General features: G+C 54.6%; 1 protein-coding gene across 2 annotated transcripts in view; it reads left to right on the top strand.

Moving 5' to 3' along the window:
- The window catches only part of SMARCC1 (SWI/SNF related BAF chromatin remodeling complex subunit C1), a 64,355-nt gene extending 49,055 nt beyond the window's left edge, over nucleotides 1-15,300 (top strand). The window contains exons 25-28 of one of the 2 annotated variants that reach the window (XM_030266911.4): nucleotides 625-759; nucleotides 5,255-5,513; nucleotides 11,301-11,465; nucleotides 13,671-15,300. In XM_030266911.4, coding sequence (XP_030122771.2) covers nucleotides 625-759; nucleotides 5,255-5,513; nucleotides 11,301-11,465; nucleotides 13,671-13,753 — 642 coding nt within the window. In that variant the 3' untranslated portion in view covers nucleotides 13,754-15,300. Of the gene's footprint in view, nucleotides 1-624; nucleotides 760-4,965; nucleotides 5,011-5,254; nucleotides 5,514-11,300; nucleotides 11,466-13,670 lie in introns of those variants that run through there. The other variant, XM_041714195.2, reaches the window with a different exon arrangement.
- Nucleotides 15,301-20,555: the final 5,255 nt, after the last annotated feature.

Raw genomic sequence — 20,555 nt, 5'->3', positions numbered from 1 at the left:
CTCAGGCTGCTCTGATGCTGAGCAGCAGTTTTTAACAGAAACAGGGAAAGGCATCATGACCACACTTGTCACACTCTGAGGGTGTGAAACACTCGCATGGCTGCCTCATGTATCAAATATATACACACAGATCTCTGGTGTTATTTATGTGTGGCTATAAATGGCATGAAGTTAATCCTTGTGAAAATCAATTTGCCTTCTCCTTGAGAAAAATCTATTTTAATGGCAAAGAGGTGGCAGTGCCATGTCCCTGGTTTGGGGTCACTCCAGGTCACACCTCCTGTGTGTGTCCTGCTGGGAGCTTTTTGGGTGTCCCTCAGCTGTCTCCACTGATCAGACCCTTCCTTCTCCCTCATCTGCATTCCCACTGGGAGTGTTCCCTGTGCCCAGTGCTGGGTTGCTCTGAGCATCCTCCACACCTCTTGTATGAAACCTTCACACCTATTTATTTGATTAAAACCTTAATAATCCTCCAGGGGCCTCTGGTTCCCAGCATAAATTCATAATCTAATTCCCTGTTTCCTGCCAGAAGTGGAACAGGATGGCTGAAGCTGGAGGTTTCCCTCCCTCCAAGCCCCTTCCTGTGCCCAGTGTCACAGAACAACCCCTGTGTTTCATCCCCAGCACCTGGCAGCTGTGGAGGAGAGGAAGATCAAGTCCCTGGTGGCCCTTCTGGTGGAGACTCAGATGAAGAAGCTGGAGATAAAACTTCGCCACTTTGAGGAGCTGGAAACCATCATGGACCGGGAGAAAGAGGCAGTAAGTGGAATTTGGGATTAAATCTCTTTCTGCCAAGGTCTGTGGGCCAACATCTGGAAAACCAGCAGCTCCTCTGCTCTCCTTTGTGTCCTCCTTCAGCTGCAATCCATAATTCCCTCCCACAGAGGCATCTGAGCCCTGTCCTCCTCCAACCAGTGTTTATTCCATCAGCAGCACACTGGGGTATCCTGATTTGCTTCCTCATCCTTACTCCGAGCAGGAACATGGAGTTGAGCTTTGTGTGGCCTTTCCACATGGGTTGTGTCTGAGCTAAGAACAGCTTTTCCCTGGCAAGAGTGAAAGGGATGGAGCATTCCCTTCCCCAGGGGAGGGAGCCAGCCCTGTGAGCCTTTGCCCCTGACCCCAGTGAAGAGGGGGTTCCAGGAGACAGTTCAGGTTTTTGGGGGCAGCTCTTGGGAGAGCCCTGGAAGTGGGATGTGGAGGTGCAAGGGGAGTGCAGGAGTGACAGCCTCACTTTGTGGTGATGATGGTGGGTTTGCCTGAGCTGGGAAGGCAGCAGCAGCTTCAGGAGAGGGGAAGGGAGTGGGTTCAGGACATAGGGAGGAGCTGTCTGGGCCTGGATTACTCGGGAATTACAGAGCAGTTGTGTCACGTGCAGTGCCAGAGGCTTTGGAGAAGTGTTTCCTCTCTGGCTGCTTGAAAGATGACTCAAAATCTCATTTCTGTCAGAATGGCCAGTTTTTAACTTCTTTCTTCTATTGTGCAGCTGCCTCCCTGTTGTGAGTAGACAGTTACTATGGGTGGGTTGAAGATTCAACCTGGATTGTGTCGATAATTTCAGGGATTTCTGCATTTGCCATTCTGTGTGCATTGAATGGAATTACACCCCCTTTGTCATTTATGGACCTTGTCTCAGGCTGGAAAGGGCACCAGGCCCAACTCCTGCTCCTCACAGCACCCAAAACTGACCAAGGGCATCATGCAGGCATTCCCTGAGCCCTGCCAGGCCTGGCAGCCTGGCCACCCTCCCCATGGAGAACCTTTCCAATGCAGAGTTCCCCTAACCACACTGATGGAGCCTGACAAGATGTGGACGTCTCTTGGAGCAGCATGTCAGCAGGAATTTCTGGATTGCTCCACATCCTGCGCTGTTTCAGTCTGTGTGTGATTGGCAGCTCAGGAAATGGACCCAACTCTTTTGGAAAGGTTCCCTGCAGGTTCTTTCTTTGGGGGATATATTCCATTAGTGACAGGGAGGTTTTTTTTCCCTCCCTTTTGAGGTATATGACATTTCCCTTTTTAAAAATGTGCATACAGATTTTCCCCTTGGCTTCCTGGTGGTTAAATTCGCTCTTTTCACCTGTCATTGTGGATATTTAGTGGAATAATTAAAGCAGCAAAAGCTCCTTGCTGCCACTGCACACTGTGCCTGTCGTTCCTGCTGCCCTGGCTTCTCCTTGCAGGGAAGGAGCAGGGGTTGTGAGTGTTGACAGGAATCAGTGCTGCAGACTGCAGGCTGTTACATTTCAGGCAAAACACGTTTATTTGTGTTGGAGCTGAGCAGTGTCAGCAATGCCAGTGCTCAGTGTGGGGAACCAGGGGCTGCTGGTGGAGCTTGGCCGACTCAGAATTTCTAATGGCACCTGAAGCTTTGCTGGTTCTGTTCAAGGAGGAATTCCTGAATCCCTGAGGCTGGAAAAGCCCTCCCAGACCATGGAGTCCCAGCTGTGCCCAATCCCCAGCCCACCTCCAGGGATGGGCACTCCAAAGCTCCCTGGGCAGCCTCTGCCAAGGCCTGAGCACCCTTTCCATGGGGAAATTCCCCTGAAAGGAAGTTCTGTGCTGGAGGTGAAGCTGTAGCACACAGATTTGTTGTAGGAGTGGACATTAAGTGCTTGTAGTTGCCCCTCGTGGTGCAGCACTTTGACAGCAGCACAGAAGGGGGTGTTGGATATTGGGGCGCTGCCAGGTGTGACACCCAGAGCCACCTCCCTGAATTCCAGCTCGTTCCCCGAGTGGGCTTTTGTGGGCAGGCGCTGCAGGAGAGGGTCCAGCAGAGGCCACAGAGCTGCTCAGGGCTCTGGAGCATCTCTGGTGAGCAGAGACTGCAGAGCTGGGCCTGCTCAGGCTGCAGGAGGGAAGGCTCAGGGGCTGGAGACACCCCAAACCCACCTGGACACACCCCAGTGACCCTGCCCTTGGCCTGGCTGACATCCAGACCCTCCCAGCCCAGGAGCTCTGGGGTGGTTTGGTGGCAGGAGCTGACCTTGGTGGAGGTTCTCAGCCTCACTCCTGCCTCGGTCCAGCTGCAGGAATGACTGAGATGGGAGAGCAGCTGCAAGTCACTGATGTGGTTCTGGGAAAAGTTGTTTTAATGCCAGTCTGGGGGAACAGCTGGGCTTGTGTCTGAGGTGGTGACACTCTGCTGCAGAACCAGGGCTTTGGGTCTGCGCTAGAGCCCAAGCTTAAGCTTGGCTCAGCTTTAGCACCAGCTTGTGAACGCCACACCAGGTCATAACTTGCCTTTCTGTACTTTTTTTCCTCTGCCCAACTGTCTTTCCTCATTCCGAGCATAGGGGTTGTGTAGAAGGGAAGTTTTCCCTGTTTTTTGTTCTCCAGTGTGAATTTTCAGGCACTGGCTGCTGTTTGGGCATCCTTGCAAAGACTCTTTTAAACTGTAACGGGATGGGGTGCCCTGAAGAGAGCAAAGCAGGGCCACAAAAGGGTCTCAAAGGAACAAAAAAGTGTTGCCTGAGCCTTTGTCTGGGGTCATTTGCAGGAATTCCTCTCCCAGCTGTCTGCCACCTCGGGAATGTTTCCCCACACACCCCGTTTCCCCGGTGGGGTGGATTTATCTGGTGCTTCCCTCAGCACATCAGAGCAGAAAAGAGCCAGGGCAGCGTGAATGATGCCATTGTGGGCCCGCAGCAGCCTCCACCCGGCCAGGAGCATGTTTAATTCATGAGCTCGGCCCATCTGGGCTGCTCAATGCCGCCTCTGTGGAGCTCCTTCCCCTCCCCATCCCTGCCTTGTCAGCAGCCAGCCTGCCAGCACCGACTACTGAGGGAGCTTTGGGATTTTTGGAGAACTCCTGCTAGGTGAGAGTCTCCTTGGCAACCTGCTTTTCAGCTGGATTGTGGAGTCTACCTTAAAACACTGCCGAAATATTTGTAAACCAGTCACGCAGCCCCCGGTCCGGTGATAACGTGGGAATGGTCGATATTCCTGAAATAAGTCAAATATCACTTCCTTCACTGGGACCTGATCATCATACAAATGCCCAATGGCAGGAGGGGCTTTCTGCAGCTTTGCCTTTTCATGGAATCTCAGACTGGTTTGGGTTGGAAGGATCTTCTGGATCATCCAGTTCCACCCGGGGCAGGGGCACCTTCCCTAGACCAGGTTGCTCAGGTCTCACTCCCTACATGACTTCATAATTAATCAAAGTAGCCTATTTGATGTTAATTGGCCTAAATGACATGAGGTTTTTTACATAAAGCTCTTAATAGTGCAAATCTGTGTCTGGCTGCTGTGACATCCAATTCCTGCACTCAAAGGATGGAGAAGGGTCCTGCCTGTGATCCCTGAGCTCCTGCAGCTGCACACACGTTCTGCTTCAGGCTTACCTAGAAAATCCCCTGAGATTCCTGTTCTGCCTCGTTCCAGCAAGCAGAAGGTGGAGATAAAAAACCCCAGTTTCTTCCAGAGCTGTGCTAAGGCTGAGTCCTCAGTGCAGAGCTCAGTGAGTAACGAGCTGTGCTGCTGAGGGGTTTTAGGACAGAACAAGGTGAGTTCATGTGTTACAGCTAGGAGAAGCTCCAGAGCCTTTCCCAGAACCTGCTGCAAACATCCACAGGACAGCAGTTCCTTTTGGGTTGGGGTTGGGATGGGAGGCTTCTTCCAAGCCAGCCCACGGAGTGGCAGGAGCATGTTTGAAATGCAGCATTGCTGACCCACCTGTGCCCTCTGTCCTGGCACAGCTGGAGCAGCAGCACCTCTGAAATGCAGCGTTGCTAACCCACCTGTGCCCTCTGTCCTGGCATGGCTGGAGCAGCAGCACCCCTGAAATGCAGCATTGCTAACCCACCTGTGCCCTCTGTCCTGGCATGGCTGGAGCAGCAGCACCCCTGAAATGCAGCATTGCTAACCCACCTGTGCCCTCTGTCCTGGCACAGCTGGAGCAGCAGCAGCTCTGAAATGCAGCATTGCTAACCCACCTGTGCCCTCTGTCCTGTCCTGGCACAGCTGGAGCAGCAGAGGCAGCAGCACCTCTGAAATGCAGCGTTGTTAACCCACCTGTGCCCTCTGTCCTGTCCTGGCACAGCAGAGGCAGCAGCACCTCTGAAATTCAGCATTGCTAACCCACCTGTGCCCTCTGTCCTGTCCTGGCACAGCTGGAGCAGCAGCACCTCTGAAATGCAGCGTTGTTAACCCACCTGTGCCCTCTGTCCTGTCCTGGCACAGCTGGAGCAGCAGCAGCTCTGAAATGCAGCGTTGCTAACCCACCTGTGCCCTCTGTCCTGTCCTGGCACAGCTGGAGCAGCAGAGGCAGCAGCTGCTGACGGAGAGGCAGAACTTCCACATGGAGCAGCTGAAGTACGCCGAGTTAAGGGCTCGCCAGCAAATGGAGCAGCAGCACAGCCAGAACCCCCAGCAGCCCCACCAGCACCCCAGCGGGCCGGGCATCACCCCCCTGGGGGCACCAGCACACCCAGGGCTGCTGCCCCACCAGCAGCCCCCGCCCTACCCCATGATGCACCACCAGATGCCACCTCCTCACCCACCTCAGCCAGGTAAGAGAAGAGCTGGGAGCTCCTGCCCTGAGCCCCGAGGGAGAGGAGCTGCCAGGGGAGGCTGTCCAAGGGGCTGGGGTGCTCTGGGTTACTGGTTTATAATGGTGCCACTGTCAGAGTTTGCTGGAAAGATGAGCTTTGCACGTTCTGCAGCTTCACTGTGGAGCTTCCACCCCCATTCCAGATGTGGGCAGGGGGAGGGTGGGAGCCCCAAAAGTCAGGAGTGGGGGAGTGGCAGGCAGTGGGCACCAGCAGGAGAAAATCCTTCTAGCCACAGGAAAACTTTTTTCCCTGGGAGGCTCATCAGCCCCAGAGCAAATTGTCCAGCAGGGCTGGGAGTCCCCTGCCTGGGATACTCAAGCTCTAAAGTGAAATATGAAGCTGCCCCAAGCACTGCCAGATGTTTTAGGTTATTTGTATTTCCTTAGAGTTGTTTTATACTGGATGATCTGAGTGGATGCTCTTTCAAAAACAATCACTCCTCAAATTCTCCACTTCATGGCACACCAAATGTACAGAAATTAAGGGAAAGGACTGGGACGAGCAGCAGAGGCAGGAAGCTCCTTAAGGACCTTCTTTGGCAGGAGACCTGACTGTGAGAGGTTCCTGTGGCCTGCCTGGGTGTGTTTGGTGCCAGAGGAGGGTCACAGGACCGTGTGGGTCAGAGGGGGCACCTGGAAGTCTCCAGTCCTGCTGGCAGGGCACTCGTCCTGCTGAGGGCTGGCTGTCTCCAAGCGTGGGTACTCCTGATTCCAGAGGATGGGTGATCAGGTAATGATGTGAATTGGCAGCTTTTACTTGCTAAAGGTTGTTGAAATGGTAATTTAAAATAAAATAATAGTGCCTGAATGTGGGAACCTGGTTGTGGGACTGGATACAGCCAAGGAGGAGCTTGACCAAAACCTTCTCCAGAAGAAAACCTGATCAGTTATTAGCCAAAAATATTTGGGAAGATTTCTCATAGGCAGCTGCTGAAGAAGCTGGAATGTTTGGGTGTCATAATCCACGTAGAACGTGGCAACAAGAAGCTGCAGGAACTTGAGTTTTCCTCATGAGACAAAAAGTGTTTGGTCTCAGAAGGAGCAGAAGGATTTGTAGGTGACCAGGAAAATGGGAAGTATCTAATCCAAGTGGATCTGCAGAATAATCAAAGTGGGTTCCCTCAGCAGGTGCAGAGTTCTGGTGGCTGGGCAGGAAGAGTTGTCTGGTGAGGCTCAGGCTCACTCTGTTTTTGAGGCTCGGGGCGTTCCTGGGTTTGCTGTGGACAGAAATCCCTGGGGCTGGGAGCTGGTTTGGTTTTTGCTGGAATTAGATTGGGAGTGTGGTAAAAGAAGCTCTTTGGCTGCACAGTAGATTACTCCAGCTTGAGAGCATGGAGAGGAAATGACAAACTGGTGAACTTCAGCTTGACCCCACACCTGTGAGTTCCCTCAGTGGATCTGCCCCTGAGTCTCCTGCAGCCTTTGTGGAGATCCCAAAATTTGGTGAGTGCGAGGAGATCGTGCAATCCTGGAATGGTTTGGGTTGGACCCAAATCACCCAGTGCCACCCCCTGGGCAGTGCCAGGGATGGGGAGAAGAAACCCCAAACCCCTGAGAGTGATCCAGGAGCACCGTGGAGCAGCTGGGCTGGGAACACCTGCCCAGCTCCTGCTGTGCTGGCCAGGTTTCACTGCAGACCTTGGGGCTCACTGGTGGTTCCAGGCAGGTTCTGGTGGTTCCAGGCAGGTTCTGATGGTTCCAGACACGTTCTGGTGGTTCCAGGCAGGTTCTGGTGGTTCCAGACAGGTTCTGACCTCAGCAGCAGCTGAAGGTGCCACCCTGGGCTCAGCAGACCGTGAGCAGAACGCGGTGTTGCCATCCTCGAGTGATTGATGAGAGCTGAAGGGATGGTGGAAAGCAAAGGGAGGAGAGGATTTAGATGGCATTGGAGAGGGAAGAGAGGAGGGAAAATCCCTGCTCAGGGGCAGAAGCAGTAAAGTCAAGTTCATACCTAAAAGTTAAAAGTGAGGCTTTTCTCAGAAGTGTGTTTTTTAGCTCAGGTGTCAGCCTGGACATGATGGTGGAGAACATCTCCAGTGCAGGGTTGTGCTGGACCCATCAGAACATCTCCAGCCAAGGGTCACCCAGTTCTCCTTGGCATGGCCGTGTCTGGCTCTGCTGGACCATAGAATTCATTTTCCCTGAGCTTATTTTGTTCTCCTCTTTGCCCTGGAATAAAAACTTTTAGAATAGGAAAACAAAGTTGGATTCCAATTTAACTGTGAGAAGCTAGACCTTGTCATTGTAATAGGAAATCAAATTCCCAGTTTCTTCCCATTGTACTCCTTTTGGCACTTCACTGATTTCTCTTCAAGCTCTGGGCTGGTGATCAGTGGGATGAGAACTCCTGGTTCTGGTGATACCTGTGGTGTGGAATAAGAGAAACTTCTGGAAATCCTTGGAGAAAGAGAGATATCTGGGAATTAGTAGCTGTCATTATTAACTCTTCCTTCAGGTGGCATTTTCACCTGGTAAATAACTTCTGACCTAAGGCAGAAATGGAATGAGGAGGGCAGGGTGCACTTCCCACCACAGCTGGATGAGCAACTTTAATAACCTTTTCCCTGATAGATTTTACCTCATTTTCTGTCAATGGTTGAAATGCTCAAAAAAAAAAAAAAAAGACTTTGTCAGGAATTTTGGGCTTTGAGGTTTTTCAGCTGCTGAGCATTTAATTATTTGTGGGTTTAAATTAAGTTGCTGGGTGCTGTTTGCTTTCTTATTGGAGTGGTGATGATTCCAGGGGGATTTCTGGGTACAGAAAAGGATTTTGAGCTCCCTTCCTTCAGGTAAATATTCCCTAACAGCTGTCAGTGCTTCCTGTTTCTCCAGCAGATGTGCAGAGATTTTTGGGGAGGTGCAGGGAGCAGTGGGATGAAAGGAAATCCAAGCCAGGGGGTGGTGAACAGGGTCAGAGCTGATCCACGGCTTTGTAACCAGGGTATAATTTGGGATTGGAGCCGTGAGGGTGGCTGGTGGCACAGGAACACTGACACCACCCTGGGCTCTCTCTGGTGCACTTTGGCTGTAGGAAACCTGCCCCAGGCAAGAGGTATTTGGGGCTGGAGCAGTGAATAGGAGTAAATATCTGCTATATTTCAGAATTGCTGGACTCAGGGTAAATCAGAGCGACCCCAGGCCAGCGGCTCCTGTGCTGCCCTCCCCTCCAGGGGCTGGAGGATGCTTTGCTCTGGGAGGGGAGCAGAGCTTCCCAGGGGCACTGCCAGGGTACCCTGGGTGCTGCCCCAGAGGCTGGAATGGTGACCCTGGAGCAGGGCTGCCTCTGCCTCCAGAGGTGCCCGGCCCCACGCTTGAGGGGGGCACAGAACAGAAATGCTGGATGCCAGTGAAGTGGAAATTCTGCCTCTCCTTCCCCCAGACACGAGGCTAAACGAGTTGTTGTGGTTAATTATTCACACTGCTTGGCTGGGGGGAGGGAGGGAGGAAGGAAAGGTGGGTTTGCTGCTGGGATATCCCTGCCCATGGCAGGGGTGGGATGAGATGAGCTTTGGGGTCCCTCCAACCCAAACCACTGCAGGATGCCCAGAGCGTGAAGCCCGTTCTCAGGGGGAAGGAGCACACTCGGGATGGCAGCAGGCATTCCCTGAGCTGGGAAACATCTCCTCCAGCAGCAGAGCAGGCTGTCAGCTGGGCTCATCCCCAGAGCTGCTCCCTGCCCACCACGGCCACTCCAGCACGGAGCACTGCCTGTGCCCACAGGTTTTCCCTGGGCAGGGAGGATTTGGATCAGCTCCAAGCCTCGTGCATCAAAACAAAACCCCTCTGGCTGCTTATCAGCCCAGTGCTCCTCAAGTGCTGATTTAATAGAGGGAGAGGCTTTTTAATGGAGATAAATACCTTGGGGAGCCTCTAAAGGCAGTTCCTCCCCATTTCCCTGGGATGTGGAGCTGCACTGGCAGCAGGGGAAGGTGAACCTGCCCAGCCCCTCTGTGTGAGGGGTTTTCAGTCAGTTAAATCCTGTTGTGTTCAACCTTTGGGCTGGATCTCCTCCTGCAGCTGCTGTTCCTAAGCTCTCCCCCCTATCTAGGTCACACTTCCACATTTTCTGCTTGAGCCGCTGTCTTGGAGCGCTTTCTCTTGGAAAAAAAAAGAAAACCATCTCTGTAGAAGCAGGGCTTTGGTTCTGCTGTGGTGGCAGCAGTGATTTTTCCCTTGGTTAATCCCACTCAGGATGGGCTCAGTGCTTGGGTGCTCTCAGCTTGGGTGTTTTGGAGCTGGGGTGGCCTTGTTCCTCTGTCAGCTCCTTAAGCTGCTCCCTAATTTTGAGATAAAAATGTTGCAGCCCATGTCAGGAAGGGAAAAATTTAAACCTCCAAGGTTTAACAGGGAAAAAAGCTCGGGACACTCCACAGCCCGGGGAGGAGGGAGCTTCCCAGTGAACATTGCTGGGAGATTTGGAGTTGATTTGGGTTGGAAGAGACCTTAAGGATCATCCAGTGCCACCCCTGCCACGGCAAGGACACTTCCCATGTCCCAGGCTGCTCCCAGCCCTGTCCAGCCTGGCCTTGGGCACTGCCAGGGTTGGGGCACACTTTGCATTTATGAAGAAAAGACATTTTATAAAGTAGATTTAGTTCCTGTTCAGTGGTGGGTTTAGCTCAACTGGGGTTGATTTGCATATAAAACATCCTTGAATCTTCACATCCCTGTGGGTTTGGCAGCCTTTCCCTGAAGGAACCCTTGCCCAGTGCTGGAGTTTCACATGAAGCCACTCAGTGTGTAGTAAAGTCTGATTCAGCTGCAGGTGTTTCAGAAGAGGGATTTTAATATTAATCACTTTGTTAGTGAGAGAGAATCTCGTAGGCCCGTGGTGTTCAGGGATGAATGGGAATTTCTCAGTTCCCACCTTTCCTGGGCCTCTCAAACACAGCTGTATTGTTCCAGTTTTTATATTTTTGTTCCATGATCAACCTTAATTTTGCCAGCGAATGACGTTCCTTGTAGCTGTGAATATCTTCTCCTTCTGCTACAAAGCCTCTGAGTCTTTGGGCAGTTGGAAGTGGATGATTTTCCCAATATCCCATTCCTCTGGCAGTGGGAATCCATTCCCTGGGTCCTGTCCCAAGTCCCTCTCCAGCTCTCCTGGAGCCCCTTTGGCCCTTAGGTCCTTCCCCCCTTGCCTGGGGTTTGGGAAAGGAGCTGTTTCCATCCCTGTCTCATTAAAATTCTGTCCCTCCATGGAAGTGTGCTGAAGGAAATGGAATTGGATTGTGCCAAACATCCCTCAGATGAGGTTTTAAAGCATCGACCCCACGCTGGAGGTGCCCAAGGCCGTGTGTTGTAGCTGGAACAGGGAGGTCTCCCACAGAGCTGGTTTGTGAGGAAGACCCTTGGAATGCTCCCTCACAGCGAGACAGGGAATCATAGCAGGAATCCCTGTGCAGCCCAGCTTTAACTGTATGATTTCAGTTCTCCCACTAAACTTATCCGTGAGGCTTCATGGCTGCTCCTTCGCATCCAGCTCTTCCTCTGATCCTCGTTGTTCCATTTCCTTCCCAGACTTGGATTCCATGGATGCCCTTTGTGCTGCCAGCGCTGGGTTTGACTGGGCTGTCTCCTTGTGAAGGGGTTCCAGGTGCCCCCTGACCCTTACTGGAGCTGTGCTGGGGGGTGGGAAGGTGTTTTTCGGGGGTGTGGGGTACGCCTGGCACCACCTCTGCCAGGCTGGCTGTGCCTCCTGGCAGTGCCAGGCCCTCACGGCCGTGTGTCTGTCTCCCCTCTGCAGGTCAGCTGCCAGGACCTGGCTCCATGCTGCCAGGCCAGCCCATGCCAGGCCGGATGATGTCTGCCAGCATCCACCCCGGCGGTGGGGCCGCCCCGGCCGGGATGGGCCCCATGGCCGGGAGCCTGCTGGGGCCGCGTGTGCCGCTGGCGGCTCCCAACGGGATGTGTAAGTGCCCCCCACTGTCAGAATCTGAGCTATTGATGGTTCCCAGATTGTAGAAAGTCTCTGTCTGTCAGCCCCCTGCCAAAGAAGAAGTTGTAATTAATCTGTGCTGTTTCAAGGTTGTTTATTCTGTTTATCTCTAACATGTTCTGCTGCCCTGCCGCAGCTCTGTCCTGCAGGGCAGCGTGTGGGGCTCTGCCCTCAGTGGGATGGTACAAACATTAAATACCACAAACTACCTGTGCTGGATTTACAATAACGTGCCAATATCTGTCACCTACGTTGGACAGTGTGTCCCCAGCCTGAACCAACAGAAAAATGCCAACACCACATGAAACATGGAGGGAATGGAGAAGGAGAAAAAGGACAAGGCACACCCAATTTCCTCCATCTTGTCCCCTCTGAACCCCTAATCTAGAAACTTAAATTTTACTTTTGCACCCGTGTCACACTTAATTATTACTGATATCAAACACTCAGAGCTGGTAATTCATCCTGTAAGATTGAAAACTCTTTTCCATGGACAGAGATCACAGCCAGTGTCTCTCGGGGCTCTGTCCAGGGGGGTTCCTGACCCCTGCCAGGGTCCCAGGGCAGCCAGAGGGAAGCCCTGGATTCCCACACCCTGGGATGCTCCTGGGGCTCCTCTGCCCTGCCCAGCCCTGCTTCCCGGGGGAACAGCAGCATCCCTGCACGCTGCCAGCCCCAGGGCAGTGCCAGGGATGTGCTGCAAGCTTTAAGTGCTCCTCAGCCCTCTGGGTATCCCAGCACATTCCATTGTCCTTTCTTTTATTTATAGCATCCCTTATTTTATTTATAGCCATACAGAGGCTTGGTGGTGATGATCAAGAGCCTCTCCTGACTTTAGTGGAGGGTCAGGAATTAACTATAATTTCTAAATAGCGGAGGTCAGAGTAGGATCCGGTTCCATAATTCCATACTGGAAACTTGGCACCCTGGAATTGGAGCGAGGAAGTCCTGATTAGGAAAAAGGAGAAGATAAACCATGTAAAGAACATTCCCAGTATAAAATCTGTACCTCTCTAAATGAAGTTGATTTATGGCAGCCAAAATAGCAGCTGGATCAGGAGCCATGGTGTGGGAGTTGCTTGAATGAGTGTGAGAGTGTGGCCAAGCCCAGAAGGCAGAAGACAAGCTGGCACAGGGAGGAATGACTGAGGAATTCTCCATCAGGAATTCCTCAATAAATTTGCCATTATTAATTGCAGCCTGGCCCAGCTGCTGCTCAGGAATCCTCACCCCCAAAACGCTCGGTGTGGTTCTCACCGGACGAGCAGCAATTGTCATCACTTGTAGTACCTCTCCCAAAAACTAATTGGGAAAAGCCCTTTAGGTTTTGGCTCCAGCAGCAGGAGCTGCTGCGAGCTGTGACTCAGGGGCGTTCCCAGCCCAGCGGGAGAACTCCGCCTGTGCTATTTCTGTTTGGGCACTGCTCCTGTTCCTCTGCTCCCCGGCTTTACTTACTTGTCCATCCTTTTCCCCCAGCCTTTACCACTGGGGATGTCTTGTGTCAGGTTGTATTCCTGTTTGCTCTCTTCCCTTCTCTTAACTTCTCCTTTTTTTCCTCCCCTCCTAAACAAGTCAGTCATGTTCCATTAGCATCTCCTCTCTGGGCACGAGGCTGGCTCTTTGTATCCCTCCTTTATTCCCTCCTGCTCACTGCATCTCTGGATTCCTCTGCTTTAACCTACATCCATCCTTCAGAGGGAGGAGCAGCCTGTGTTTATATCAAACCTATTGTCCCATCTTTTTAAACAGAAAAGAGCTGTAATTTGGGCTCGAGCACAGAGCTGGGAGGTGAGAGGTGCCAATTCCAGCTCTGGAAGTTGCTTGGCATGGATTTGCCAGCTGCTGAGCTGCATCCCCAGCACCTTGTCCATAAAAATACAGGAATCCTTTCCTCTTTCACCTGGAAAAGCTGCTGGGTGGGTGGAAGAGCAAACTAAAGGTGCAGCAGAGCTTCAGGAGCCACCATGGTGTCATTCCTGGGTCTGGGATTCACCTGGGACAGACTGTCCTGTGGTCTGGAGACATGGGGGTGTTGTGTCCCTTCTCTGTGTTGTGTCCCTTCTCTGTGTCGTGTCCCTCACTGTCACCTCATCCCTCGCTGTCCCCCCAATCCCTCGCTGTCCCCCCCATCCCTCACTGTCCCGTTGTGTCCCTCACTGTCCCGTTGTGTCCCCACAGATCCCGGCCCGGCGCAGCCACCACCCGCCGAAGGAGTGACACCACCCCCGGCCGGAGCCCCGCCGGCCTCGGCCGCTCCCTGAGCATCCAAGGAAGGAGGAAGGAGCTTCCACAGCAGCGTAGTGGTGACCAAAAGAGAATTCCTCAGTTCCCTTCTGTCCCCCGGGGAGGTGTCCCCTCCCCTCCCGGTGTGATCCTTGGCGCTCCCGCTCCCCTCGGCAGCACCCGGCGTTCCCTTGGCACAGTGGATCGGGGTGCCAGGAGTGCCCCCACCGTGCTGCTGGGAATTCTTTCACCCCTTGGCCTGCTTGCCTTGCAGAGCTCCACGCTGGTTTCCTCCCTCTCGGTGCTTTCAGCTTGGGCTTCTCCCAGAAGGGTGGGAGAAGCCGGTGTTAGGGCAGGAGCTGAGCTTTAGGACGTGCCCTCTCCGGGCTGTTTGGGTGTTGGGGGTCTGTGGGCACAGCAAAGCACCCAGAGGAGAGGCCAAAGCAGAGCCTGGAGCAGAGCAGGAGAAGCAGGGCGTGCTGGAGCACGCTGCCGTGCCCGCAGGTGGCTGTGGCCAGAGCTGCCTCTAACTTATTACAGGAAATATTGATCCATGGGAATGAAACCAGGAGCCAATCAATCAGAATAAAACCACTCAATGGTAGGAGTTTGCTTGCTCCAGGTTTTCTCTTTCCTTTGCCTTCGGAGGTGGTAGTTGGACCTTCCCTGAGTAGTTCGGTGCAGTAGCCAACTGAGGAATAACCCCCCCCCCCATTTTTAGTCCCTTTTTTTGGAGCATATACTTTGTACTTTTTAAAATGAAGAAAACAAACAAAAAAAAAAAGAAGTAGGTAGCTAAGAAGTGCTAGAATTTGGGATTGGGTTGGGATGGCTGGGATGGGAATGCCAGAACTACCTCTGGACGCGCCTGGGACAGCTCCTGTCACCCCCTCTGCAGCTGGAGGGGTGGGGAGGGGACCAGCTGCAGCAGGCAGATCTGGGAGCACTCCAGAGCTGCTGCTGCACCCCTCCAGGCTGCCAAAACTTGGGGAAAAATCCTGCAAAAAGTCCTTTTCAGCCCGTGGTTCGGGTTCTCTGCCCTCATCCTGGCCCGGGAGCGTTCGGGGTTTCCCTGCCGAGGGTGTGGACGCTGCTTCTTGATTTCAGGGGTGGCTTTTGTCCAGCTGGGAGTTGAGGTTGGGCTGGAGAGAGGCTCTCAAAAACTCTGAAACCTCCAGAACCGCTTCCACCATTTAAAAATTAAGGATTTGCCAGGTCTTCCAGCAGGACTCCAGGGTGCCGCGCAGAGAGCGGCCGGGGCCTTCCCATTCCCCTTCCCAAGGCTTCCTTCCCCTCCAGGGTCTTTGGGGTGAGCGTGGGATTTCTGGTGCAGCCCTTAGTCCAGTTTAGAGTAACCTCAGGTTGTTTTTAGCGTGAGCAATTCCCAGGATCCAGGTGGAGACTATTTTTTACTGTCCTAGTGCTGGTCCTGCCGAGGACCTGGATCCTGGACTCTGTTTTGTTTCTGTATAAATAATCCCTGTGCCCACTTTTTCACCTGATCTCTGTATAGGGCCGGTTTGATTCCTGCAGCAGCCACCCAATTTTGTGAAATAAAAGCAAAAAAAAGCGGTTTTTGTACAAAGCCTGTGGAGTTTGTGAAGTCTCCTTTGCCTTTGTGTGCGGGAAGAGCTGGGAATTGTCTCTGTGAGCCGGGGCTGTTTTGGGGCTGGATGTGAACTCCAGAGGAGCAAACACAGCACCTGAGCTTGGGGGAGACACAGAAGCCACAGGGGAGGGGGCACAGACCCTTCCCACGGTGGGAGTGTGCTGGGGGGACAGGTCCTGTCAGGGTTTCAGAGCTCAGGGATGGCTGCAGCAGGGCAGAGCTGCAGTCTCCTGTTGGAATTTGTGCTATTGAGGATTCTATGATTGTAGAAAGGCTCTGTTTTTTGGCCCTGCTGTTAAAGAAGTCAAAATTCGTCTGTGCTGTTTCAAGGTTGTTTATTCTGTTTATCTCTAACATGTTCTGCTGCCCTGCCGCAGCTCTGTCCTGCAGGGCAGCGTGTGGGGCTCTGCCCTCAGTGGGATGGTACAAACATTAAATACCACAAACTACCTGTGCTGGATTTACAATAACGTGCCAATATCTGTCACCTACGTTGGACAGTGTGTCCCCAGCCTGAACCAACAGAAAAATGCCAACACCACAGTGAAACATGGAGGGCATGAAGAAGGAGAAAAAGGACAAGACACGCCCAATTTCCTCCATCTTGTCCCCTCTGAACCCCTTATCTAGAATCCTAAAATTTTACTTTTGCACCTGTGCCACACTTAATTATTACTGATATCAAACACTCAGAGCTGGTAATTCATTCTGTAAGATTGAAAACTCTTTTCCATGGACAGAGATCACAGCCAGTGTCTCTGGGGGCTCTGTCCAGGGGGGTTCCTGACCCCTGCCAGGGTCCCAGGGCAGCCAGAGGGATGCCCTGGGTTCCCACAGCCTCACAGCATTCCTGATGCTGGAATCACCTTGGAGGGGCAGCTCTGACGTGCCAGGATGGGCTGGGGGAGCCCTTGTCCCCCTGCTCTGCCAGGTTCCCTCCTGCTCTCCCCTCTGGTCCTGCCAGCAGGGTTTGTGGTGTTCCTTAAGCTGAAACCAGAATCCAGGCTGGATTTTATTCCAGCCATTCCTGCAGCCTCTGCCTCAGCAGTGGCACCTCTTCCTGATCATCCTGTAATGCCCACAGTCCTTAATTCCCTAGGAAGGAAAAGCCCGGGGATAAATCTCTGTCCCTGGGTTCAGGACGTGCCAGGAAAGCCACAATCCCAACTGAGAATTCCTCCTTGGATGGGCTGGATCTCCTGCTGAACATCCTCTGTGGGCTCCTTGGAGCTGCTCCTGCACAGGACAGGAGGAAAAGGGAAGGAGCTCTTGGATCTTTGCATTCCAGCAAGGCTTGTCCCAGCACTGGTGATTTCTCCTCATCCTGAAGATCATTTTCCAGAGGGATGCACAGAAAGTGGTAAATCATAAATTCCAGCTGCTGCTGCTGGAGCAGGGAGTGGGATCAGGGGGTGGGATCAGCCTTTGTCCATCCCAAATCCCCCTAAACCTCTGTGTCCTGCCCCAGACACCAACTCCACCCCGGCTGCCTGAAAAGCTGCATTTTTGTCCTTTTTCTGCCCGATTTCAAGCCCCAAACGCACCTTGGGGCTCGTGGAGAGTTTGAGGTGTCTGAGCGTGTGTTGTCCCCTTGCTGCTGCTTCATCCCTGTGCCTTTCTGACAGGAAAGCCCCACAGGAGGGATTTGGGGGGCTGGGAGCTCCTTTTCTCACCCAGGAACCCCCCAAATCCCGGCAGGAAGAGCCGTGCCCCAGGGCAGGCTGGCAGCAGCTCTGGGTGACCTGCCAAGGCTGTGCCAGGGCTGTGCCAGGGCTGTGCCAGGGCCATCAGGAACACTGTCCCCCTTTGTCTGCAGCAGCTCCCGCCTGGCTGCCTGTGCTGGGAATTTCCCCCAGCCCAGGGACCCTTCCAGCACCCGCGGGTGTCACCTGGACAAACTGAGGGCTCATTGTTGGCAATTTTTTCCCCCCTCAAATCCCTCATTTTCTGATTTTTTAAGTTGTAGCATGATAAAAACAACATCAATGCCAGCAGCCTTCCAGGCTTGCCCCCAGAATTGCAGCCCTGGGCTGGAGCTGGTGGTGCCATGTGCCAGGACCGAGGTTGCCCACCCGGCTCCATCTCTGGGGTGCAGAGTTCCATCCTTGGGGTGCAGAGCTCCATCTTTGGGGTGCAGGGCTCCATCTCTGGGGTGCAGAGCTCCATCCTTGGGGTGCAGGGCTCCATCTCTGGGGTGCAGGGCTCCATCTCTGGGGTGCAGGGTTCCATCCTGGGGTGCAGGGCTCCATCCCTGGGGTGCAGGGCTCCATCCTTGGGGTGTAGGGCTCCATCTTTGGGGTGCAGGGCTCCATCCTGGGGTGCAGGGCTCCATCCTGGGGTGCAGGGCTCCATCCCTGGGGTGCAGAGCTCCATCTTTGGGGTCAGAGCTCAATCTTTGGGGTGCAGAGCTCCATCTCTGGGGTGCAGGGCTCCATCTCTGGGGTGCAGGGCTCCATCCCTGGGGTGCAGAGCCCCATCTTTGGGGTCAGAGCTCCATCCTTGGGGTGCAGGGCTCCATCCTGGGGTGCAGGGCTCCATCCTGGGGTGCAGAGCTCCATCCCTGGGGTGCAGGGCTCCATCCCTGGGGTGCAGGGCTCCATCCCTGGGGTGCAGGGCTCCATCCTTGGGGTGCAGGGCTCCATCTTTGGGGTGCAGGGCTCCTTCCTTGGGGTCAGAGCTCCATCCCTGGGGTGCAGGGCTCCATCTTTGGGGTCAGAGCTCCATTCCTGGGGTGCAGGGCTCCATCTCTGGGGTGCAGAGCTCCATCCTTGGGGTGCAGGGCTCCATCCTGGGGTGCAGAGCTCCATCCTGGGGTGCAGAACTCCATCTCTGGGGTGCACAGCTCCATCTTTGGGGTCAGAACTCCATCCTTGGGGTGCAGGGCTCCATCTCTGGGGTGCAGGGCTCCATCCTTGGGGTGCAGGGTTTCATCCTGGGGTGCAGGGCTCCATCTTTGGGGTGCAGGGCTCCATCTTTGGGGTCAGAGCTCCATCTTTGGGGTGCAGGGCTCCATTTTTGGGGTCAGAGCTCCATCTCTGGGGTGCAGGGCTCCATCCTGGGGTGCAGGGCTCCATCTTTGGGGTGCAGAGCTCCATCCCTGGGGTCAGAGCTCCATCCCTGGGGTGCAGAGTTCCATCTTTGGGGTGCAGGGCTCCATCTTTAGGGTGCAGGGCTCCATCTCTGGGGTGCAGGGCTCCATCTTTGGGGTCAGAGCTCCATCCTTGGGGTCAGAACTCCATCCTTGGGGTACAGGGTTCAATCTCTGGGGTGCAGGGCTCCATCTTTGGGGTCAGAGCTCCATTCCTGGGGTGCAGGGCTCCATCTTTGGGGTGTCGGGAGCAGTTTGGGGTGTGTCTCCTCCGGGGAGGGGGATCTGATCCCTGCGGGAAGGGGCTGATGTGGCTGCGCACAGAGAGGCTGAAGGTCGGAGCTGCAGCGGCTCCTCCGGGGATCGGTGTCACATCGTCACCTCGGTGCCAGCCCCAGTCAAGGACAAAGCCGTCCCTAAAACCCCGTCCCTAAAACTAAAATCCCGTCCCTAAATCCCTCCTGGCCGAGCTGGGCTCACCCCGGGCTCAGGCTCCACACCCAGGGTGGTGGGACACAGGGGAGCGGTGCCCGAGCACAAACCCCAACCTCGGTCCTGCCTCCTCCTCCCAATTCTTCATTTTCTTTGGGCTTTTCCAATCCTGTTAATGAAAGAAATAAGGCTAAAAGGTAATTGTCTGTCTGTCTGTCTGTCTGTCTGTCCATCTGGCCATCCCCACAGGCTCCTGGATCACAATCCAGCCTGGCACCCCGAGGCAGGAGGGAGGTGCTGGTGTGGGGCTGCCCCACAGCCACTGGGGCACGGGAGCTCCAGCTGGGATCAACTGGGATGGGGATGGAGCTGAGGCTCCCCAGGGTTGGGACCCCTCCCTCGGGATTTTGGGGGTCCCAGGGTGGGGCAGGACCCACGGGCAGACTCCAGTCCCTGTGCTGAAGCAGCAGGGAAGGGTTTGGGGTGAAATCCCTCCCCAGGGCTCCCGGATTTGCTCTGGAAGGGCCCCAAAAGGCACCTGCAATTCCCATCTTTGAAATTATCTTTAATATTCTGAGTAATTCCCCCAGGAAAAGGCAGACGTGGCTCTGAGCCGGGCTGGGCTGGGCTGCTCCTGGGCCTGGGCTGGGCACAGGGGGGCTCTGGGCTCTCCCCGCTGGGTGCTCCTGCCTGGCACAGCACCCACTGCCCCCAGTGGGGTGAGACCCTCCTCCTGCCCAGCCGGGGGTCCCTGATCCGGAGCCAGGGGGGGCTGGGGGGGCTGCAGGGTGATGCCAACACCCCCTCCTTGTCCCCAGGAGCACAAAGTCCCTCCTGATGGGGCTCTGAACCAGGGGTGACACTGCCTGGAGCCCCCAAGGGTGGGAGGGGGAGCCCCCAGGAGGGGGAACACCCCTGGATGAGGCACCCCAGGGCTCTCATGGCCCCACAGCCCTGGCAGGGGAGGAGTTGGTGCTCCAGGACATCAGCCCAGCCTGTCCCAAGGGCTGCCAAAGCCTCTGGCCATGGAGGCTCCAAGATGTCACCCTGGGTGCCTCCAGGCCTGGAATGGGGGTCCCAGGGGTCTCTGCCAGTCCCACCAACCTCCTGCCCCCGGGACTTACTGTGGGTGCTGGAAGCTTCCATGGGCTGCTGCGCTGCCCAGCCTCCATCCCAGTGCTGTCCCTATTCCCAGATCCCATCCCCCCCATCCCCATTCCCAGATCCCATCCCCTCCATCCCAGCACCGTCCCCATCCCTATATCCCACCTGCCTCCATCCCAGCACTGTCCCCATTCCCAGATCCCATTCCCAGATCCCATCCCCTCCATCCCAGCACTGTCCCTATTCCCGGATCCCATCCCCTCCATCCCCATTCCCAGATCCCATCCCCATTCCCAAATCCCATTCCCTCCATCCCCATTCCCAGATCCCACCCTCCTTCCCTCGGCCTCTTGCTGCCAGGCCGGGACCCCCCAACCCCTGGGACCCCCCAAACCCTGGGATCCCCCAGCCCCTGGCCAGATTTGGGATATGGGATGTGAGATTTGGGATACGGGATGTGAGATTTGGGATATGGGATGTGAGATTTGGGATACGGGATGTGAGATTTGGGATACGGGATATGGGATCCGGGCCATGGGCTGCCTGTGCAGGATTTGGGGTGCACCATGCAGGATTTGGGATATGGGATGTGAGATTTGGGATATGG

This window comes from Taeniopygia guttata, chromosome 2 (assembly GCF_048771995.1).
Source record: "Taeniopygia guttata chromosome 2, bTaeGut7.mat, whole genome shotgun sequence".
Classification (NCBI taxonomy): domain Eukaryota; kingdom Metazoa; phylum Chordata; class Aves; order Passeriformes; family Estrildidae; genus Taeniopygia; species Taeniopygia guttata.
Note: the sequence above shows the minus strand (reverse complement) of the source record. Positions and strands in the feature narration are given on the sequence as shown.